Genomic DNA, 24,304 nt, shown 5'->3' with positions numbered 1-24,304 from the left:
CCTGAGTACTTCTTCCATCACTGCAAAGAGAAAGCTGCTCTTAAAACACGTACTGGGCTTACGTTTACCATAAGGTATGTAGGAGACTCTGAGGTCAGAATGCACATTATTACTATTAACAGCAAACATGGAAAGTTCCTGTCCCTGTTACACACCTTAACATATTTGCTATTTTTGGACACTTGTGGGTCTCAGCTTAGTTTTTAAAAGCCTTTTTGAAAAGCTCACCTGAAAAACAACCTGCATTTCTAAAAGGACTTGAACTGTGATGCTTGGTCTTCATGGGTTGACATTTTTACTGGCTCCTCCTGTTCCAAAACAATCAGGATCAGATAAAACTGACAACGGTGAGTGTTTCAATTTTCTCTACAAGACTGGTGCAATCTCACCAGTCACATTCTTGAGCAGCCAGCAGGCCTGTTGCGTGACACTTCTTAGTGTCTCTGTCCAGCTATCAGTGAACATGGATGGTGGTAAAAGGTGAATCACTCGACCTCCAGGAACAGACTTATTTTATGTTCTTCACATTGAATGAAGATGAAAGAAATAAAAGCTGTTTCCTGATATGAAACTTCAATGTGTCAGGTTGAAAGTCTGGTCCTGTCTGTCATTTTTTAGAAGCATTTCCCCGTAGAGTTTGTCTTTAAGTTTTGTGTGTTTCTCAGGTGCTCATTGTTGAAAATATCAGACTGGTTTTTGTTTACAAACCTTTAGGCTAAACTTGTTCTCAGATCTTAAATATTCCTCCATCATGTAAAATGTCCATGAGTAAATACTCAGCAAAGTACAGGTTTGTAAAGATTATCATTTATCAGGAGTGGCCTAATAACTTGAAGAGAGTTAGGATTAAGTGTTGTTTGGTCCGTTTTGATTGACAGCACTGGCAACAAACAACAGCTGTCATGAGGTTTTGATATACATGTTTAACTGTAAGTGATGCATGGAAATATGTGATACCAACTTTAACTGGACCTGCCCACTTAAAGCCACAGAGGAAAGCCATGGCAAAATAAATAAATAAATAAATAAATCTTCTTACTTTGGTTTCATTTAATTTCTAAGGAAAGTAGGCTTATTATTGTCAACATCTGTCTCACTCACTGTGACTCTGTGGTTGATTTACAAAGACAGTAATGCACTGTCAAGAAATTATAAAGTAAATCCAGTAGCTAAAGTGCTGCACTTAAATACAGTTTTGATGTTCTTGTACTGTACTTGAATATTTTCATTATACAACAACATGATGCATTTTATAAATTAATCAATCCAAAACGTCATAAAGCATTTAAAGTGAGCTCTTCCTCAACCATTTATGTGTTGATACAGCAATAATAATAATGATAATAATTATAATAATGATCCAATAATAAAATGTATGCTGAATGAGATGATTGTGCGTACTGACTACTTTATTTTTGAGGCTTTACTCAGCTGATAGCACCTCTGTATTTAAATGCAGGACTTATGCTTGCACACAGTATTTTCACTGTGGTAGTACTACTTACTGAGATCTGAGTCCTTCTCCTACCACTGTTTGTGTTGACTGACAAGTTTCAGTTGATTTGCAGCATAAATAAGCTGAAATCAAAGACTTCAGTATGACACATAAGTTGTGGTAAAGGAGCCAAAAATGTGAAAACAGGTGTAAGGTGTTTAAACAAAACGTTAAAGACACAGATACAGTGGTGGAAGAAGTATTCACATCCTTTACTTGAGTACAAGTACCAACACAGACTAATACTTTACTAACTGAACTAATACCGCAGTGTGAAAATACTCCACTACTAGTAAAAATCTTGGATTCAAAACCTATGTAAAAAGTATGTAAGTATTATCATCAAATTGTACTTAAGTATGAAAAGTGAAAGTGCTCTTTGTGCAGTAAAATGTTCCCTGTAAGTGTTTTTTTACTATATGTAATGTATTTGGATTTATATTACTGCTGCATTAATGCGTATGTTGCATTTTACTGCTGCAGATGTTTAATGTTGTGCTCATTTTAACTCCTTTATGTACTGTTGGGTCATTGAATCTACAGCATTGCATCATATTCTATAAGATCGTCATATATTTGTAGCGTGGCTGTTCTGTGAGAACCACGTATCCCTAAAAAGTCAACTTTTCATGGTGACAGAAAAATCAGGGTGATATCAGCAAAAATAATTTTGGGATGACCCATAACTGACTGGACTTTTTCTGGGGCCCAGCTATTTTTGTGGGAGGGCCTGAATAAATAAACTTGTATCTAAAGCTGTCAGACAAGTGGAACAGAAAGTACAATAATTACTTAAGCGATTAAGTGGAGTACAAGCATGAGGCTGCATTCAAGTAAATTAAAAGTACTAGAGCAAATTAAGTAACTTAAGTCTTGTGACAGGAGGACTTATGGTCATCACTGAGTGTCAGATTCAACCAGACTCTTGTACAGAGATGCAGGAATGTTGCCTGGTGAGGTCTGCTGTATGGCTGTCAGTCTGTAATAGCCTGTCAGTGTTGCTCCTGTCCTCTGATATCTGGGGCATTCACCTGTCCTCCACTTCCTGCTATGATAAATAAACGCAATCACTAAAGCATTTTAACTTTTCAAGTGCTTTAAACAGTAGCTGACTGACTGTGGCTTCATCTTCGTGAAGTAAAAGTGTCAGCAGTAAAAGTACATGTTGTGCAGTTAAATGCCTCCTGTGACTGATGATTAGACAGTTAATACTGAAGCATCAATGTTAGAGCAGCATGGTACTGTTGTAGCTGCTCCAGGTGGAGCTAGTTAGAACTTCTTTATATACAGTTGGCTAATTTATTCCAGTGGTTCCCGCCCCTCCAAAATGTCACCAGATATATCTGAGGGGTCATGAGGTCATTAATGGGAGCGAGAAGAAGAAGACGCTAAGTTCTGATACACAAATCTGTTTCAGTTTCTGGAGTTTTCCTTAATATTTGACTTGAAATAAAAAACAGTCAGTCAAATGAAACTATGTGAGAAGTTTAAAAGGGAAATGTCTTTTGGTCAAGACACAGCTACCCACTGATTTTATATAAAAGGTCACAAGACAAAAAGGTTTAATGTTAAACTATGTATTGTATTTCATAAGATTCATCATACGTTTTTATGTAAAATCTTAAACTAAAAAGTTACTGCAGGTGTCAAATAATTGTAATAAGTGTCACATTTCCCTCTGAAATAAAGTGCAAGTGGAGTAGATCCATAAGGTGGCATAAATTGGAAAGTCTGAGTAAGAACAGACGTGAACAAATGTACATACTGGAGCTCAGAAGCCTGACATGTTTGATGTGTGGTGAAACAGGTGATTTGCTGTGTTGTTGGGCGTGTCATTGGACAGGTGACAATGTTTGTCAGAGAGGTAGAGAGAGGTGTGTTTGTGTTGAATGTGGAGAGAGAGGGAGGAGAGAAGAAGGTTATATATGCCGGAGCAGATCTGATGATATGGACTTACAGTTATGGCTTTCTACAAAGTTATCGCTGTGGCGGCTCTGCTGACTCTCCTGACACAAGGTAAGGACCCTCCTCACCGCATGCACACCTGAACCAATCATGTTTAAAGTCTACTGACTGCTGTGTGAGAAGAAGAGCACTAAGGAGGAAGTAAAATCTTTAAACAACAAGGGTAAAAGTGGCACCAGTGCAAGTCATGCATTCACAATTCTGCTTTTTACATAAATAAATGTACTCAAGGATTAACAACCAAAGTGCTTGTTAGTAAATCAGAATATGCATGAATTAAAGGCAAGACAAGTTTATTCATACAGCACATTTTAGACAGAAAACAAGACCATTTATAAATAAAGAATAAATAAAAGATTAAAGAAACAGAAGTATGGTAGATTTAAAGGTTTTAAGAAGTACAGAAGATGTAAAATGTATGAAAGAGATCAAATCCAGGAGAGAAGGGGAAAATAAAGTAAAATCATTATTCTCCAGGTTAAGCAAATTCTCTAAACCTCTTTAAAGTCCAAAAGTCATTTTGTCATCTGTTAATATTTCCCTGGAGGGGCAAAAACAACCAGATGTGCTTACTGCATGTTTAAAAAGAAATCATTAAAAGTGCAATATTAACTTCTGAGCTGCTGCAGAGAAACAGAGACAGACAGAAAGACCTTAAAGCTTTGGATCTTTTTATAGCTTCAGAAACCCGCAAATCCAGATTATTTTCGCACTGAACTCTGGCTTTAATTTCACCTCATTTGAACTTTGTCAGGAGAGCATAAACATTTAACATTTAAACCTTTTGACAAGATAATGATTTCTACAAATAATAACGATGTGAAGGGAAGCATCGGGTCTTTGTAGGAGATAATTGCAATCCATCCTGTCAATCACTGTCTGCATTAATACTACACAGCCTGTCAGTCTCTACCAATCAGTACATTGCCTGAATTCATGTCCTCAGATTCTCTGGAAATGAAGCCGGATTCATTGTTCATTATAACTTGAGTATCAAGTTTTCAAGGGATTTACTCAGGACTTAGTTGATGAAAGACTTTGATGCATTACAAATGTAAAAATATGTCTTTATTATCATTATTATTATTATTATCATTAATAGTAGCAGTAGTAGTATTTCTATGTATTTATTTATTTACTTTATCCAGTTTTCCTTGGGGTCTGCTTTAAAATTCATGTGTATTTTATGATCAACATTTTATATTTTAACATCTGGCATCAGTCAGGGATACATTTCTTTAAATGTGAGCCTATTTGAAGCATTTGAAGTTAATAGAGACAAACATGGACCAGTTACATGCGGTCAAATCAAGGATCAGAATCTATTAATCTTACCATTTTAATTTAAAACCACCTTAACATGTAATTAAGTCCTTAACAGAACAAAAGGAAGCCCAGACCTTCTCATTCTTCTCAGTCTAGCCTCTCACTAAGATTAAGTTTCAGTAAGCTTAGAAATGTGTGGGTTATTTGTGGCTTTAATTTCAAAAAATTAAGGGAGCTTTATTTTAGTTTATTCAGAGGTATATGATTGCAGCAGCTTTAACCTGTTTTAGAGGACGTTCTCTGGATTAACACGGTGTAACCACAGATTTTTGTTGACATGGAGCAACACCTAGTTAAGCCTCTGACTGAAAAGCACTTACTGTGGAAGTTAGTCATCCAGGAGCAGATCCAGGCCTCCCTCATATCATCTTTGTTCACACATGCATTTTGGGTCATTTTCCGAGATGTTTCCTTTTCATAAATGATGTTTTTTGATTTGACTGCAAATTAATTTCACTGCATTAATACTGAGAGTAATCACCAAAGACTGTACACAGTCATACAGTTCTACCTAAATATTATTTGACTACAGCAAGGATATGTAACACTGCACACAGGTTAAGACCAAAAACTTTTGTGATACGTTCACTCATTGTTATAGCCTATGTGCATTCGAATAGTGATGCGTTCACTTACTGCTGTATGTGCATTTGAACAGTGATGTGTTCACTGACTGTTGTGTATATTTAAATTAAGATGCATTCACTTACTGTTGTAGCCTATGTGCATTTGAACATTGATGTGTCCATTTACTGTTGTAAATTATTTGAACGGTAATCCACTTACTTACTGTTGTGTGCACTGCGTTCACTTACTATTGTATTGTATGTGCATTTAAAAAGTGATGTGTTCACTCACTGTTGTAAGTACATAAGATTATTATATACTACTACTACTACTACTACTACTACTACTAATAATAATAATAATAAATAATTTAAATGGTGATGCATACTAAAATGCAAAAACCATCGTAGTTACTTGAAACATCATATAATTATTTTCACTGTATTCTTCCCGAACAGCAAACCTCATTTGTAAAATCAGTGAAGTGTTACTTTAGCAGTAACATAACTCAGTAGTAGGAGCAGTACTGGGATTAGCAGCAGTAACAGCGGTAGTAATATAATATATGCTCAGTTATACAGCATATTTTGATAGCATTGTTTGTCTGTGATTTAATTTTTAATTAAACTCTGTCCTCCAGGCAGTGAACATTAATCATTCTGTCAGTGTTGGGACATCAATTAGTCCGACACAGCCAATGGACATTTCTCTCTTTGACTGTCATGGCACATGATGGTCGTTACAAAAGAATGACATAGTCGACTTCAGGAGAAATATGTGTCCTGTTTTTTCCTGTCCGAGCCACAAAGAATAGAAACGCCAGTCTGGACTGTCAAGATTGACTCGAAGTATGTTGAGGCAACTGAGGCAGTGCAACCGGTCTGATGGGACACCAGACAGCATGTTGCCACACAACAGGTCCGTTAGAACAATATGACAGTGTGTAAAAGGTGGCTGTTAAAACAGAACAATATGCAGAGAATGCCAACACACACTCACTCATAAATCAAATAAATAGAAGCATACTTGTCAAGCCTGACTTCGCTTATTGTTGTCAGTAAAAACAATGACTTTTAAAAGGCACTTTCAATGCATGTAATATTTACTGACTGGCTACGTCAATAGTCATTATCTCTTCTGAGAAATGTCATCATGATGTAGGTTGCAGTTTCCACCCAATCTGCAACTATTTTCGCAGTCGAATAATTTTAAGTTGTTCTTTTAAGCAAAAATGTCAAAATTCAGTGGCTGAAAATTAATCATTATAATATGAATAAGCTTATGCTCTGCCTCTTTCACTATCCGACGTAGTACATGTAAGACACATCAGTAAATATATACAGAACTGTTGTTTCAAGAGTTGTTCTTTGTTTTCTATTTTTCAGAGTCGTACTCTCAACTAAATGGTAAGTCAAATTTCTGTCCACCCTTTTTTTCCCTTCCTTTCTGCTTGTCAGCATGTTGTTGGGATTTTTGTTTTGTTATAGTTTCATTACTGTTAGTACTTGCTGTGTAGCCCAGTAGCCCAAGAGCAATGAAATGTCTAGACTAATGATGAAACAAGAACAGTTTTACCTCTTTTACCCAAGAGTGTTGGATTAGACACACCTGAGAGTGCCCGAGGATCATAGTCCTCAACCAACAGTTAAAGTTTATAATCCCAGGAAAGCACAGTGTTTTCAGGAACCACACTGTTAATCCAGAGGAGAGTATTTCTCACTGTGTGTTCTTATTGTCTGTCTCTCTTCAGTGTGTGGTCGGCCCGCGCTTAACACCAGGATTGTTGGAGGAGAGGTGGCCCCTGAGGGCAGCTGGCCGTGGCAGGCCAGCCTACACAGATTTGGGAGCCACTTTTGTGGAGGATCCCTCATCAACAAAGAATGGGTGCTGACTGCGGCTCACTGCTTGTCAAAGTAAGCCAGGAAAAAAAACTCTCTGACTGGTTTTGTGTTCGCTAGAGTTCTCTGCTTTTAATGTCTTTGCACTGTTTTGTTTCTCCTCAGCCCGAGTACATCCAATCTGATTGTATATTTGGGTCGCCAGAGACAAGAGAATTCAAACCCCAATGAGGTATCTCGGTCGGTAACGCAGATCATCAATCATCCAAACTACAACCCTGCCACTAGTGACAACGACATCTCCCTCCTGAAGCTCGACTCACCGGTGACTTTCACCAACTACATTCTGCCTGTTTGCCTAGCAGCTCCAGACAGCACCTTCTTCACCGGCACTGACAGCTGGGTCACCGGCTGGGGCAACATTGGATCTGGAGGTGGGTCAGAGAGCAGCTGGGTCACATTTATTTTTCTGACAACAATGGTGGCAACATCTATCTTTACTAAGGTACTGAATCACAAAAATAAATAAATAAAAAATACAGTACCTCTGTTTCTCTTTACCCACGGACCAACAAAACAGAGTTTTGGACAAAAGTTGGAATATTGCTTAAAACACACCACAATACAAGAGATAATCACTGCAAATATTATTATAATATTATAATTTGCAGTAGGCAGTTTGTTCTGATGATGGTGCAAGAGGAGCGGTCCTTAAAATGTAAAAGAAAAGTTAAGTTTCTCACCAAATCACACTGTGTGTTTTGAATTTGTTATCTTTGTCATAAAACATTTGCAAAGCCAATTATTGAAATATTTCAAATTATATACATTAATGTTTGGTTAGTTGTCTTCTTCTTTACTGACTTTGTTGGTACATGTAAATGTGTATTATGTTGCCCTCCTCTTCATGAAGGCTACTAAGAAAACATAATAAAAGATCTAAATTAGAAACACTTAAATCCATTGATGAATTTAAGGGCATCATAAAGAATGTAGTGACAGAGACGTGTGCTTGTTTTTCTTGAGAGGCCACTATGTTTGAATAGTTGTTTTATTGTGGATTTTTGTATTATATGTTGTATTTGTTGCATTTTAAATGTGTTTTGATTGGCTGATACCTTGGCCAGGTCTCTGTTGTAAAGATTTCCAATCTCAATGGGACTTCCTGGTTAAATAAAGGTTAAATAAATAAAAATTAAGAAAAAATACACAGCTAGCATGATTTACATTTATTCTACATATCACCTGTAAAAGTAATGGACGTAGCTATCATGACATCACCCAATGGTTTGTAGACTCCTGTTCAGAAGCCTTGAGTTTGGCATTTTTCTGCTGTCGCCATCTTGGGGTTTTTTTTGGAGCCAGAAGTGCCATATTTGGGCAAGAGGCCGGCCTGTAGAGGAGTGAGGGGTGGATCTAACTGAGAAGCAGAGGACACTATCGGCAAACAGCCTGTCACTCAAAGCAGCCCCCTTAAATATACATAACTTTAAGCCTTAATTCAATGTAAACAATGTAAATGTAAACTTCTGTGAAGTCGGGCATTTTAACATAAGGTTTTATGGGGATTGAATCACTCTTGGAGGCAGTCTCAAGTGGCCATTAGAGGAACTGCAGTTTTTGGCTTCATTTTTTAGCCCAAGTTTGCTACTTGATTTCAACTGACACTGAAACAATGACGTGAAGACAAAATCAATAGATTGTGATTGAAAAAAACATAATTTTAAATTCTATTTATTTTATTTTTTTCATGTCTGTTCCTTTTTCGCTTTATTTTTGGTGCCAAAACTTACTGTACTTACTGTACTATTAGAAATGGCAACATGAATATTCACAGACAATTTCATGTACCTAAATCTGGTGCGACATGTGATTAGGTGATGTACACAACATAAACAACTTTAACAGCATCAGATAATCTGTCTCTGACCTGTGAATCTGAGACTGATGACAGGGTCCATCACAAGTTTGATATGCTGGACCTGTCCTTTTGTTTAACTTTGTTAAATTTTGAATAACTGACTGTGCCAGTAATGGGTGAAGACACTGTAAAACTGCTGGCATGGTCCTTGAGATTCACAGTTATTCATAGTTATCAAATAGTTAATTTTAAAGCATATTACATCAGCTGTGTTGTCTATAAAACTGTATTTGTGTCTCTTCAGTGCCTCTTCCTTCCCCACAAAACCTAATGGAGGTGGAGGTGCCAGTTGTGGGGAACAGACAGTGTAACTGTGACTATGGAGTGGGCACAATCACAGAAAACATGATCTGCGCTGGGTTACGTGAAGGAGGGAAGGACTCCTGTCAGGTGATCCTCTTTACTCCAGTGCATGCATCAGATTTGACCTCCTGCAAAGATTCCCCTTACTTAGCTATTTTTCTTCCTAAAGGGGGATTCAGGTGGTCCAATGGTGAGCAAGCAGAACGGTGTCTGGGTCCAGGCCGGAGTTGTAAGTTTTGGAGAAGGTTGTGCCCTGCCAGAAAGACCAGGAGTCTACACCAGAGTGTCCAGATATCAGGCATGGATCAACACCCAAATCATCACTGACCAGCCAGGCTATGTCACCTTCACATCCACTGGGACTGACAGTGATCTCAGCGTCACCTGTGCTGGCCTGCCGCCACCTCCAACAACCCTCCCCCCAACAACCACAGCTAAACGTGAGTGTCTGTCATGTCCAAAAACACCAACATTAACCATAAATTTCCAGTTTAAAATGAGTTGTTTTCATATTTACAGTGGTGGATGAAGTATTCAAAATCATTCTCTGGTATTTTCCAGCTGATCCAAGAGGGGTTTTAAAGAGTTTATTTAGCTTAAGAAGTAGGACGATTTTCTCAGCATATAACGGAACATTTTATTTTTTAGTTGATTCAACGTCAACACAACTGGGGACACATGGTTTTCACTGGACAGGAAGGGGATAAAAAACTGTAATCTGAAAAGTAACTAAAGCTGAAATTTATGCTTTTTCCAGCTCTTAATTGAAGCTGTATGCTGTTTACACTGAGGGAAATATTCAAAGCAAAGACTGCATGTTATTTATAGATGCACCATTCCATTAAACTCAAAATATATTGTGAATCATTTTCTACAAATTTCCACAAAATTATTTTTCTGTACACGTGCATGTGCACTGAGAGCAATGAAAAACTTGATTGTGATTCTGTTTCTTCAGCTGTGGTCTGCGGCCAGGCCCCGATGAATACACGTATTTCGGGAGGAGGCTCAGTGGCGACGGCTGGTATATGGCCATGGATGGCAAGCCTACAGAAGAATGGAAGTCATGTGTGTGGTGGGACTCTGGTGGCTGTTGACTCTGTGTTGAGCAGTGCCGACTGCTTCTCAAGGTGAGACACCTGGAGTGATGTCGTGGTATAATGCCAGTCTGTTTAAGAACAGTAGCAAATTTATTTTTAAATATAGTTTACAAAATAGGAACAGTCTACAGCCATGCTAACAGCTCTGAGACACTGTAAAAACAAAGCACAGTCCTTTTATTATTATATGAAAATTAATGTACAGAGGAGTGAGTGAGCTTGGTAAACATTGCCCGCTTTATCCTTTAATGTAATTTACATGCAATTTATATAGAACAAAATGCTGGCACTGCCCTCTGAGAAGCAGCCTAAGAAGCTGAATCTGTAAAGGTCCAGTCCTTGTTTGAAACCATTCAAATATTTCTCCTCAGCCCTAATTCAGTTTGTTATCTCCTACAGTTCACCCACACCGTCTGCCTGGACCGTTGTGTTGGGTCGGTTGAAACAGAATGGATCCAATCCTTTTGAGGTGACATTTAACGTAACAAATATCACTCTGAGCAACCAGACTGGGTCCAATGTAGCAGTGCTGCAACTGTCATCCCAACCCACCCTGTCCGACTACATCCAGCCCATCTGCATGGATAACGGAAGGACCTTTGCTGTGGGCACCACGTGCTGGGCTGCTGGCTGGAGCTCCGGGCAAGGAGGTGGTGAGTAATGTTAATGCTCTGCATCATTTCAGCCCTTCAGATTAAACATTTAGGCCATTTCACATTGTTTTTGGTGCTAACAAAGAACATATGCCCATTTAGTCCAGGTTCCTGCCATCTGGGTTTGAATCAAATGTTTAATTTCTCATCATATTCTTGTTTTTCAAACTTCAGAGGAACAAGTTCTGCAGGAGTTCCAAACCTCGGTGGAAAATTGTGGGAATGCATCGTCAAGTGACAGCATTTGTACTGGAACTTTCACACTGGGACAGGTGAGTGAAAAGAGCAGGACATAATTATGCTTTTAAATGTCTTTCTGTTTTTTAGATTGAAAAATTGTCATCTAACTCTCAAGGAGAAAATGTCATTCTTAAAATGTCAAACTGTTCCTTTAAGGCATAACAAAGTATTTTCTGTATAGCACATTTAGTGGAAAAAAAATCCCATAGTTCCACAAGAAGATCCGACTGAATGTCTACTTAAGAATCAGAACGAGGTTCACACAAAATGTTGAACATGTGTTTGTTTGTTCAGGGTGATTCTGGAGGTCCATTGATGTGTAAGCTGGACAACTCTTGGTTCCAAGCAGCAGTATTATCAGCTGATAACACCACCAGGGAAACACGAGCATCAGTGATGATGTTCACCAAACTGAGCACGTATCTGGAATTCCTGTCTCGGACAGTGGGGTTCCTTTCCGCAGCCTCCACCAACACCAACAGCAACATCACTGCCACCACAGCAGCCAACCCCACCACCAACAGCGGGGATGCTCCTGCTCACTCCACCTTCTTCAACTTCTTCCATCTCCTCTTCTCTTCCATGTGTCTCCGCCTCTTCTTGTAGAAACCTACAACTTTATCTGTAAATAGTGATTTACATGATGTGACAAGCACAAATGAATGTAAACAGCTTTGACTATGAGAGACGTTAGCACAAAGCAGCATTAACGTGAATTTAATTCTGGTGACCACTAGGAACAGATCAGTGAAGTTGGCGGGGTTAAATCAAGCATCCAAGGTGCTTACATGAACAGCTGTATTAATGTCCTCTACCAGATGATGTTAAAATGCCTTTGGTGGCATCATCAGCACAAACAGTGAGACAGAGCTGGAAAACCTTTGCTGCAAAAGGTGCTAGAACAGCAACAGTAAGTTTTGGCATCAAAAATAAAAACTAGCATTGATCAAACACTGACGCTAAAAAAATCCACTGGAAAATAAAACACAGGCAATACAATTATTTTATTCAGATTTTTTTTTTTTTGGCATCCTGAGGCGTGTCTACTGATGTTTTTTTTTCAGTGACTACTGAATTGCACACTAAATGTAAATCATGCTGACCTTGCCCCTTCCCTTTAATTGCTCTCTTCTATGCCAAAAGTGGCAGGTTTCTTAAAAAAAGTGACACTGAAAAAAATTAATGACTGAAAGAAAAGAATAGATTGTCATTAAAAAAATAAAACAAAGAATCTTTAATGCCTGTGTTTTTTGATTAGTATATTTTTTTTAGTGTCGATTTTCCTCTTTCAATGCCAAATTTTATTTTCAATGCCAAAACTTCATGCAACTGTTTTAGCTCCATACAAACTACAAAAAATATGCACAGTATATCTGATTTAAATGAAGGAACTGTGCAGTTTTGTGCAGGAATGCGCAAAATATTGACCATGGAATGTGCAAAGTATGAAGTGTAGAGAGTAGGTGCAATGTGCGACGTGTGTATCACATAGAGACACATATGGAGGCTTTATGTTAATTTAACATATAGTGTGAGGAGGGAGATTTTTTAAGTTAAAAGGAAACTTTAAAATGTGAATTTACTTTGAAGGACAATAACCTCCAGCCCAATTCACTACTCTGTCTCAACAAAAAATCATGAGTCACCTCCGTTATGTGGTTTTCATAACGGTTTTCAGTCTTAGATGAAGAATTATTCAAGCTGCACTGAGCAAATATATGTACATGTAGCCTAGTATTGTACACTACATGTACATTTTTGTAGTTATTTTTTTTTTATCAATACAATGATAAAATGTGTGAAATTTTTGTAATATATCCTTTGTACTTACTGCGGATATTAAGTCCGTTCTCTAAACAGAGTAATTGTTAAATAGGACCTCTGTCATTCATTATGAATCCAGACCTTATGCACATGCACTAAAATTATTGGCATTTATATGAAATGTCACCTTCAACTGACATAAAAGGAGAAGGTATTTATTAAGTTGCAGATATGATTAAAGACAGTCTTAACAAATGTATGGAGCTAGAACAGTGACAGTAAGTTCTGGCATCAAAAATAAAATATCAAAAATAAAATTTGGCGTTGAAAAAAAACCAGCTGAAAAATAAAATACAGGCATTAAAAGTGATGTTATTTATTTATTTTAGCACTCATGTTTTTCAGTGACAATCTGCTTTTTGTTCTTCATGTCCCTCTTTTTTTAATGTCAGTTGAAATGTAGGCCAAACAATACAAAACAAAACAAAAAAACTGACACTGAAAAAAGAGTGACATGCTGAAAAAGTTAAAAAAGATTTAATTGAAAAACACACATCGGCATTTTTCAGTGTCAGTGTTTCCTTTTTCAAAACTAGATTTTATTTTCGATGACAAATATTACTGTCACTGTTCTGACTCTGTGTAAATGTTATGAAGTTCAACTTACAGAGGCATATTTTGGAGACCTGAGGAACATAGATCAATGATCATCTACCTCATATTATCAGAGAGTTACTGTACCATGATACCAACATCTACCTGAAGTGACACAGCAGTACACAAACAGCATTTGCTTTGAAAATACTTCAGCTGCAATTTATATGGATAATTATTTGGGTTGAACAAATGTCAATTGTAAGTCTTGGTGAATCTTGCCACAGAATACACCTGTCCTGTGAATGTGAAAGCACTTAACAATCTCCTTTTTATTTTTGTCAATATAACCTGCTTTTAAATGAAGTAACCATCTTCTCTGTCTGCTTGATTCTGATGCATTTTTCCTTTATGCTGTGAACACACGTGTCACTGCTCTCAGTTTAAGGCCTTTAGTTGTTGTAGTTATTTGCTAGAAAATTGTTTTCCTTGGTACACACATATTCAGATGAACATGCAGGGCATGAACGGAACAGCTACATATACTCAGTTGGCAGTTTATATAGTACACCAAACTCAAACTAATGCAGTCAAGTCATAACATTCTGTTTATGTTAATTTGACTATGATCATTTTGGAGCATGTAGTTTCTGGTGCTGTTGAACTGTTTTGTGTTATACAGTGTTGTGAGTGTTGTTTATGTCGCATCACTGACATACGTAAAAGGGGTGGACAAAATAACAGAAACACTTAAAAGTGTAATGCAATACTTGCAGGTGTTCAGAGAGGGACATCTCTAAGTTAAAGCTATCACTGAGCACAGCACAGCCTGTAACCATTAAAGCAGGGGACATACATAGTGGGAACAGAATAACAAAAAGCAGAGTCTCCCAAATCAGAAATACTGAAGTGCACTACCAGGACCTCAAATAGCAAGACAGTTACAGTACTGCACCCTATTGACAGTTTCGGGAAAAACAAGGTTATTTAGAAACTATGCTAAATGTCTTCTGCCCACGGGAGCTATAAATGAATGAAGACTGAGCTCAGTTGGATCAACTGTTGGATCAATTTTAAAACATATCAGAATTTACTAAACCTTCAAAAAACAGATCATATAAAACCATAGCACAAAGCTACTTTAGTCATTTTTTAACATGCAGAGCATTTTACAGCACTGCATTTAAGTTTAAGTCTGGTGATGCTCTATGTTTAAGTCAAGAAATTCCATAAAATGACCAGAACTGACAATGAATTGATGCTACAACCTAAACACCATCCTGATGCCCCAAATACTCACTAGAGCACTAAATGTGGATCAGTCTGCTGTTGAAAATAGTCCCTAATAAATACAGCATTTCCTCTAGTTTCTTTAATAAAAAACAGGTAACCAGTTGTTTCAGGAAATTACAGAGCCTTTTAAAAATAAATTAAACTATGTATCTGTGGGGAGTTTTTAAAGATTTTAATCTTCAGTTGGAACCAACAGGCTTGGAGCTGATATTGTTGGTTTTGGTACAAACATAAGATTTACCCTTCATGAGAACTATATCGAATAACGCCTGCATGAGGCTTTAACTTAATGAACCATTCTCAAAATGCACAATACAGAAGGCACTCCCAGCAACATCAGAGAGATCGACAATACTAATACTCAGTTTGATCAAACTGGTGTTCAGTGAAAATAAAAGCCTCTGGGTCTTTTCTCCTGCTAAATACACTCCTACATACACTCTGCAGTCAATTTCACCATTTCATCGAACATTAAAGATATCATACAATAGGCCTCTTAACAGGTGGCGTTGGTCACTCTAATTGAGCTGTAAGCTTTGACACTGCTATTTTATTACATTAGAAAAAGTACACAGGTATCAACAATGTTGTACTTGTCTAATATATGATATTGGTATAATAGTATACTATAAAATAAACATTTTAAAGGGAGTGTGCTAATGTACTGTGGTATCTAACACTTCAGTATCTCCTGGTGCATTGGACCACTGTAGGAAAAGTTTCAAGTCAATAAGCTCAGCTGTCTTTATATACATTTCTCACATTAGTGTGATGCTGATTTGTCAAGTATTTAATTTACTAGATCAGCCAAAAAACAGAAACAGCAAGACATGAGAAAATTATTTTATACAACCTTGAACACGTGAAACCAGATAAAGGAGACCCTGCTACATTTTTAAAAAATTGAAAAGGGCAGTTACAAAATAATTTCCAGTCTTTTTTAAAGGTAAAAGTCAAAGAAGAGTCATGTTGAGTGTCCTGGAGGTCCTGGTTTAAGCTGCTAACCATGAATCGTCACTCTCCTCCCCCCTTTTTTAACTGTCATCTCTCCACTGTAAACTCCCTAATAAAAGGCATACATTTAAAAAAAAAAAAAAAAAACTCAAAAACTGTAGTACCTGGAGTGCATCAGCTGACAGTGGCATTAGTGCACCTCGAACCCCTTCTTTTACTTGATCCTGATCTCGAAGCAGAGGCAGTTGCAGGATTCACACTCAGGAGGCTGACAGGTGCAGGCACAGTCCCATTTGGCACACTATGGGAGAACATAGCAGACAAGAGTTTATTCTAAAAATCATATATTTAAACTGTCTATGGTAAGCTTTTTGCCAAGGAGCACTTAGTAAACTCTTCAGAGTGTGACAAGAGAAAGAAACATATGTGAGCAGCATCCCCAGTATTGTGTAATTGGATACATGAGAGAGTTGGTGATAACACAATGTTGGCAATTCAACATTACTGATAAGCAGAAGCACTTCAGCCATGTTTATGAGAAGATAGCAAGCTTGAACTCAGAAATTCTCCTGCTCACACCACAATGTGAGACTGAGTGTTTTGACAGACACATTCGGAATAGAAACCACTGGATGAAACTGGACTGTGAAATGTGAAATAAAACATGTGGAAACTGTTACACCTCAAACAGGATAATGTGATCACCTCTGCAATCTCTGAGAGCCATCTCAAAGCATCTTTTGTTTACCTTTTTAACCAATCACATGATGAACTTACCTTGCTACGTTAGACTTAATGGAGCCTGAGCTACCTTACCGTAAACATCTATGTCCTCTAAAAAAATGATTTATGATTTCTTACAACTCATAAACAGACACTAATATATTCAGTAAACATTTAATATAATTCTGTATTAATTTTACCTCAATGTAAAGTGAATAAATGCAATGTTTCCCAGCAAATGCTACACCTTAACAATGTAGTTTTTACACATTTTTAGAACTGCTGAGTTGTTAAATTGGAGTTTTCTAGTGAATCATAACTCCAAATTTAGTAGCAGACTTCAGTAATAACAGTAATGTTAATGTAAAGTAGTAGTAAAAAAAATACTTTAGGCATTTATTTTATATGATATGAAAGACACTCAAAACTTGATCGGTTTTATTATTATTTATGTGATTCCAAGCATGTGAAAACGTTGTATGCATTGGAGTAGGGTGTGCCAAAAAAACAGGAGACAAATCATGTCCTGTATTGACTCAGTAAGGGATGGTGCATTTTAATGGACGATGCTGAATTATACAGGATGGTTGGCGATCTACTCCTCTCTGCAGGTAGACAATGGAAACTGTACCGCAACACTGTTGTTGAAGCAGAAATTTAGCTTTGTCTAGTTGTTGGTAACATTATAGACAAGGACAGCATGACAAGTACCAGAACTCCATAGGGACTTTTTAGAAAATGCCATTTTAATGTTCGTTTCTTTCTTTATCTGTTTTTCATCTGTTATCTGCTAAGAGATAATGCAATTTTTTCATAAACTAAAGGCAAACTACTTGTGAAAAGAACTGCCGTTGGCAGATAGCCCCCAAGATTAGCCACTGGGGCAAACTATAGACAGTTTGTGGGACCAACTAGCTTACTGCTACTTCCTCTATCTCATCAGAAGTTTTAACCATAACCATTTCTACAGTAGCTAGCCCAGGAATAAGGCATATACACACTGGTTTAAAGTTTGTGCAAGTAAGTTAGAGAAAGACAAATGTGCTACCCTGGTGGGAGAAGAAAGTTCGGTTCTCTTCTACATTGATTTTTATCGCAGACCTGAAATAAAATTAGACCAATAGCTACTAGAGATGCACCGATTTTGAATTTCTGGGCCGATACTGATGTTTAAAAGAACTATTACTATACAGATGTTTTCATATTGTTGTTCATTTTGTTTTTATTGTCATTTATTTCCCCTTTTGTGCCTGGGAAACAAATAAATCTACACTATGAAAAAATGACAACTATTTTAAAGCCATTCACCCCTTCAGTACACTATCTCTGAATGAGCACAAATTTAGTCGCATGCAAATTTATGAAACAACCTTTCATACAACCTTCTTTCACATGAAAAACATCTCTTTTTTTCTAAAAAAAATACTTTTTTATTTTATATAACATATCATAATTCCCTCTTTAATATCTATTTCATATTGTTGCAAAAACATCAACAAATGTCTCCTTCAAACAACTGTATTTCTTCAAGTTTCTCGCCAAACGCTACATTTTGCAAGCTTAAATTAAACACACCATCAGAACCTTATGAATCACCTTCTACTAAAAAGAATTTTTACTGAATAGAGATTGAACGTGTCATGATGTAACGCAGAATGCAACCTCCATCAGCTGTTAGTTACTTAACATGCTCTCCGCCTGCTGATTTTAATTTGGATTTGTTATTCACAATGTAGCATTATCAGGGAAACAATAGGGTGCGTCCTCATACATTGAAAGTGCCTTTACTGCATTCTTTCATCATGAGGACATCCTGGACAAGATCTCTATTTGTCCAAAACACATTTTCTATTGCCCCCTGGACTAGGGGGCGCTGGCTGCTCCTCACCAACTCGTCACACAACAGTGAGATCACAGAGCCAATCTGCCGAACAGTCACTGTATTCTTCTTCTACCTGCTCCTTAATTTACATTTTTGGCCGTTAGTTTGCTAGCTGCTTTTTAGCTAGCAAAATATTGATGTGACACAACATAAAAACATTGGCCACTGCCATCGGTGAGTGTCATCTTATTTGCCAATAGGCCGATGGCAGTCAAAGCGAATATCAGCCGATACTGATATTAAGCCAATAAATCGGTGCACCCCTAATATCTGCCTTAGAAATGGGTCTGATCCTTTGTAAATTGGTCGGCAGAAAAGTGAAGAATGCATGATTTCATTTCCTTTTAACGGTGTGTGAGTGTTTGGAGGTTACTTACTGAAGGAGAAGAGCACAAAATGGCTCGACATGAGCGCAAGGTTGGCAGGTGAAAGTCACACATTTCTGCAAATCTATAGCATTGTTCACTTATGGAAATGTTTGGACAGCAGTCACCACACTCTGAAGAACAACGATCCTTTGGGAGAGAGAACACAGAGACAAAAATCTGCATCACTTGCCACACTTTTGAAGTGTTGTTTTTAAAGTGTTTGTAGAAATACCTCATAACATGTTAAACATTAAGCTGAACTAACAGATTAATCATCTATCAATTAGAAAAGGTGCAACAGCATAGTAGTGTGATATTTATTGTTAGGCTTAGCCCCATCAATAAAATATACACAATATTGTTGTCTGGTATTGCCAAGATTAATAATCTGTTTTGAATCCTTAAAGCCATTTTATGATCATGTTATCTGTATAATGAATGTAATAGCGTAACATTTTGTTTTTGGAAAAACAAGACAACCTCCAGTGATAACCAATCCTATTCCCTGCTCTTCTCCAAAAACTGTTCCAATCACACCTGAGAAATAACTTGAATAACCTCAGAAGACATTCCTGGAGTAGTACAATGCTAAAATAACATATTAGCAAGATATTGAAGAAAAACAAGTGTCTTGAAAGAGCATTGTTTGTCTGCTGCTGTCTCAGTTTGTAACACCAGGGGGAGCCGAGAACTAAATGTTTCACATTTCTCACACAGTGGCTTGAGTTAAGTTGATGCTCCTGATAAACATTTAGCACCGCAGGTCAAGTCCACTTTCCTACTAATTCTCAGCTACATATGTTGCTTTTAAGTTTCGTGCAAAATTCAGTCAACAACACATATTTACTTCACAATCTGTAGTAAGGAGACAGGTAATCATTGCTTTGTGAGGTAACAGTGACCGGGCCTGAAAGACCAACCTTGAGGCAGTGTCGGATCCACAGCCCGATCCCCAGGACGATCATGTAAAGGCCCACCGTAATCAATAGCACTGCTGGGAGAGGGATGGAAAGCTCCCAAATAGGCAACACCTGAGAAGAAGGACCAACAAAATGTAGCACTACATCTAACAGAGATGAGCTGAGTAGATTGTGTAGATAAGCATCATTCTTTCTTACTTGCATTGTCTCTTTCTTGGGAACTCTGACGGGAGAAGAATAACAGTTAAAAACTACCAATTATTTAGGCTTTAAAAAACCTTGTGTTCATTGTCTGCTACTGTGAATTTTGCAGAAGAGACGCTCAATTGTTTTTGGTTTGATCAAATTATTTCACTGCACCACAACTTATGAGTAACTTATGGTCAAATGTTATGTTAAATTTAGTCAGTAGTGAAAAGAAACTAAGTATATTTAAGTACTGTCCTTAAGTCCAATTTTAAAGATGCATAGTTTTGTGCTACTGTATTGTACATTTCACTCTACAACATTTATTTAAGTTTAGATCAAAAACCTATGATGAGTTTATAAAATATCATCAAGTCAAATTAGTTCTACCTCGACCAGTAACAATGTTATCATCATATTATAATCAAATATCATACATTATGTAATTATCCAACACTTTGAAAGAATGCACAATCAGTACTTCTACTTTTGATACTTTAAGTACATTTTGTTGATAATACCCTTATACTTTAACTTAAGTCACATTTTGAATGTGGAAGTTGCAATTGTGATGCACTTGTAATGAAGTGATTATATACTGTTGTATTCATATTTTTACTGAAGAAAAGGATCTAAGTTAAATTGTTTTTCTACCACTGAGTGGTAAAGTACTATATGCTGGTGGTAGAATGTAACTAAGTACATCAACTCAAGTACTGTGCTTAAGTACGAATTTCAGGTACTTCTTCTTTACTTGAGTGTTTCTATTTTGTGCTGTTTTATGCCTCTACGCTACTACATCTCAGAGGGAAATATTGCACTTTTTACTGCACTACATTTGTCTGACAATTTTGGTTACTTTTCAGATCACCACTTCTCATCCTCTTCCTGTCCAGTGAAAAACACGTATCTCCAGATGTGTTGCTAGACCATTTTCATAGGAGACACTTTGCCATGCCCTTGTAGGAAAAGCACAGGTGTGTTTAATAACATTAATGACAGCTGCATTGTATTTAGGGGAGGCCCTGAAATTGTGCATGGTGGCCCACTCTTAGGCTTATGTGGACAGTTACTGAAACTTTCACCTTTGTTTTCCTACAATGAAAAGTCAAAATATCTGCTGTGAAAAGGGTCCGTTTGAATGTTTGTTATAAAACAAAATATGAAATGTTCCTTTATGTGTTGAGAAAATTCTCCTACTTCTTAAGCTAAATAAACTCTTTAAAAACCTTCTTGGATCAGCTGGAAAATGCATCATCACAAGGGTGAAAACAGGGCTGTTTTCCTGACACCAAGAAAAGTTGACTTTTTAGAGATACATGGTTCTCACAGGACAGCTATGATCATCTTAAAGAATATAATGCATTGCTGTAGATTAAACTACCAAAGAATATAAAAGGAGTTAAAATGAGCAAAACCTTGAACATTTACAGCAGTAAAATGCAACATACATAGTCATGCAGCAGTAATATTAATCCATAAACATCATCTATAAAGTAAAATACTGACAAGGAACATTTTACTGCCCAATACTTTTACTTTTCACGTAAATTTTGCTGGTAATTCTTACATACGTTTACTTATGTGTGCTAAGGTTTTGAATACCGGGCTTTTAGTACTTTGAAAGGATCTGAATACTTCCTCCACATAAGCACTGAAATAAGACATCACCGCTGATAACTAAAGTTAACTCCGGGGCAAGATAACAAGAGGTTTATATGTGGTTTCGTTTCATAGCTCCGGCTCTTGGGGATGTAAAAATACATAGATACTTTATTCGAGAAAGGTAAAAATGCCACATTGTCAAAAGAACTGCTTCCAAAAATACTTAACCAACTTTACTAAGTTAAAAGTACACAAGTAACTACCGTTTACTCTACTAGCAGTAAAATTTACTCAAATATCAAACGTATTTGTGGTGAGTTTTTGTCCCTCACAGACTTAAATGCTCGTGAAACGTTAAGAAAAGTACATGAACCGAAGATGACAAACCGTTTTGTAAAATGTAGCAAGCGTTAGCTAACAAAGAATAACGTTAACGTTTCAGAGAGAGCGACTTTATTTTTACAGCAGCTAACAGTGCGGATATCTTACCGTTTTGAAGAGTCCTATATTTTAATGTATGTGTCTTATGGAATAAATATAAATGTTGGTATATGTGATGTAGAGTCACATTGTCCGGTTTTCTCGCTACTAGAAAACAGCAGATTCTGGCGCTTGTAACTGAAACAAACCAGATTAGCTGTTGCCATGGAGTCAAAAGGGTCCCCAGAAGGAACAAAATACATGCACGGCTGCGCGAATTAAAAAAAAAGCCTACTGCTCGAAGTGATAATACAGTGGTTTAAATACAGTTCGTTTTCGCATACTCTACTTAAGTACAGTATTGAGGTACTTGTACTTTACTTGAATATGTCTATTTTATGCTACTTTACTGCTACTCCACGGCATCTCAGAGGGAAATGTACTTTTTAGTCCACTAAAGTTTTACTTAGGCTACTTTGCAGATTCACGTTAATAATATGAAAAATAATCAACAAATAAATAAGGATATATTATTATAGGTTAAGATCAGATGAGACTGTATTGACACCTGCAGTAAATTCTCAAGGTGCCATATAAAGTATTTAAAGTAGCTCCACTTTTACCAGCAGCAACATCAGAGTGATGTACAACTTAATGCATAAACAATCTTAACCCAGTACTATGATGTGCATTCTTTTGAAATGGGTCTTTGTGCATAATGAGTACTTTTTTGGTACTTTAAAGATATTTTGATACTAATATTTTCTACTTTTAGTTAAGTTAGAGTTTGAATGCAGGACTTTAACTTGTAATAGGGTGTTTTTTACACGGTTGTATTACTTCTTAAAAAATAAAGTTCTGAAAACTTTTTCCACAACTGTAAATACCTGATGATGTACTCAGTGGGGGAAAAAACAATGACAATACAAATACAACAGTAAGAAATAGCAAGTAAAAGTAAAAGTTGTGAATTCAAAATGTTACTCAGGTAGGAACACAATTATTAACAACAAAGTGTACTTAAAATATGTATTAGATATGTATTAGATTATTCTATAATATGATAATTAATCATTATTATAGACACATTAATATTAACTAACATTGTTGTTACTTGTCAAGATACTCAGAGAGCTTATCTGAACTGATGGTATTTTATGAGGTCATCATTTGTTTATAAATGGCTGAAAACTCTCTGACGGAAAAGCAGGTCAAGAGTGTGGATAAGGTTGTCACCAGCAATCTGAAAGCCATCGTAGTGCACCAAGCAACCACTGATGATGATGATGATGATGATGATGATATCAACACTTGGCTCCCCACAGTGGACAAGCCAGGGCCTCTTTGAAAATTCAAAGCCTGGATATGTCAACATGGAATCCTGCCTTGACTCTTCTGGCCACTGCTAATCTACACAGTCTAAATCACCAGAGGGTCTTGCAGAAGGGTTCAAGGTCACAGAGCTAGAGAAGTCCTGCTCTAGCAAAATTCTGCTGACACTAAGGTCTCCTCAGCAGGCATCAAGGTCAGAACAGGGAGGAAGTGGCATGTGCAGGAGGTAGTAGGATGGGTTGAGAAAGGCTGTGACACAGCATCCTGATGGGCGCTGTGGTAACTGATCAGGCCAGGACTGGGGGCAGTTCACGACCTTGCTACAGTAAAGCCAGAGGGAAGAAGAGGCAAAAGCTATTTCAGATGGAGGTACACACAGAGGTGGAGAAAATTCATCACAGCAGAATGGTGGGTATGTGCAAGCAGGGGGCCTGGACCAAGAGGGAGCATACAACTGTCTAAAAGATTACCTGGGCAGAACTCTGGAGGAAAAAAAGCACACCAAATCAAGTTCTCAGTCCAATCAATGTATGATGTCCTCCTGAGCTCCTTCAAGCTGTTCAGCTGTGGCCTGTCGGACTCACCTGCTTGCAAGTTCTGCCAGAGAAGGGGATCCTTGGGCCACATCCTCAGCTGCTGTCCAAAAGCCTTGGGAGAGGGCTGGTATTGCTAGTGCCATAAGCAAGTTTTGTCGGCAGTAGCACACACCATCTGCACTCATCAACTGTAGCAAGCAGCAACACCCAACTAAGTGCACCATTACCTTTGTTAAAGCAGGGGAGAAGCCTCAGCTTCAGCCAAAGGCCCAGGGTAGTCAGCTTGCAACTGCAAGAAACTGATCATTTCTGGCAGGGG

At 37.4% G+C, this 24,304-nt stretch overlaps 1 protein-coding gene and 1 long non-coding RNA gene across 3 annotated transcripts; one reads left to right on the top strand and one right to left on the bottom strand.

The window, feature by feature from the left end:
* Positions 1-3,377: 3,377 nt before the first annotated feature.
* Positions 3,378-14,150, top strand: zgc:100868 (uncharacterized protein LOC554458 homolog). Its single transcript, XM_049561557.1, has 10 exons — positions 3,378-3,511; positions 6,739-6,759; positions 7,104-7,266; positions 7,357-7,625; positions 9,357-9,502; positions 9,585-9,855; positions 10,374-10,545; positions 10,915-11,168; positions 11,343-11,440; positions 11,703-14,150. The coding sequence occupies exons 1-10, from the start codon at positions 3,457-3,459 to the stop codon at positions 12,012-12,014; spliced, it is 1,761 nt and encodes a 586-aa protein (XP_049417514.1). The 5' UTR covers positions 3,378-3,456; the 3' UTR covers positions 12,015-14,150.
* On the bottom strand, positions 10,461-22,331 carry LOC125879651 (uncharacterized). Of its 2 annotated transcripts, none has more exons than XR_007447959.1 (6): positions 22,187-22,331; positions 20,105-20,129; positions 19,907-20,017; positions 18,996-19,133; positions 16,178-16,314; positions 10,461-10,583 (listed from the first exon to the last, which is right to left on the bottom strand). It is a non-coding gene; the product is annotated as an uncharacterized LOC125879651 (long non-coding RNA). The 2 variants fall into 2 exon arrangements; XR_007447958.1 differs by lacking the exon at positions 10,461-10,583 and adding an exon at positions 11,903-12,030.
* Between the last annotated feature and the right edge of the window lie 1,973 nt (positions 22,332-24,304).

The sequence above is a fragment of the Epinephelus fuscoguttatus genome, linkage group LG19, assembly GCF_011397635.1.
Source record: "Epinephelus fuscoguttatus linkage group LG19, E.fuscoguttatus.final_Chr_v1".
Classification (NCBI taxonomy): Eukaryota; Metazoa; Chordata; class Actinopteri; order Perciformes; family Serranidae; genus Epinephelus; species Epinephelus fuscoguttatus.
Note: the sequence above shows the minus strand (reverse complement) of the source record. Positions and strands in the feature narration are given on the sequence as shown.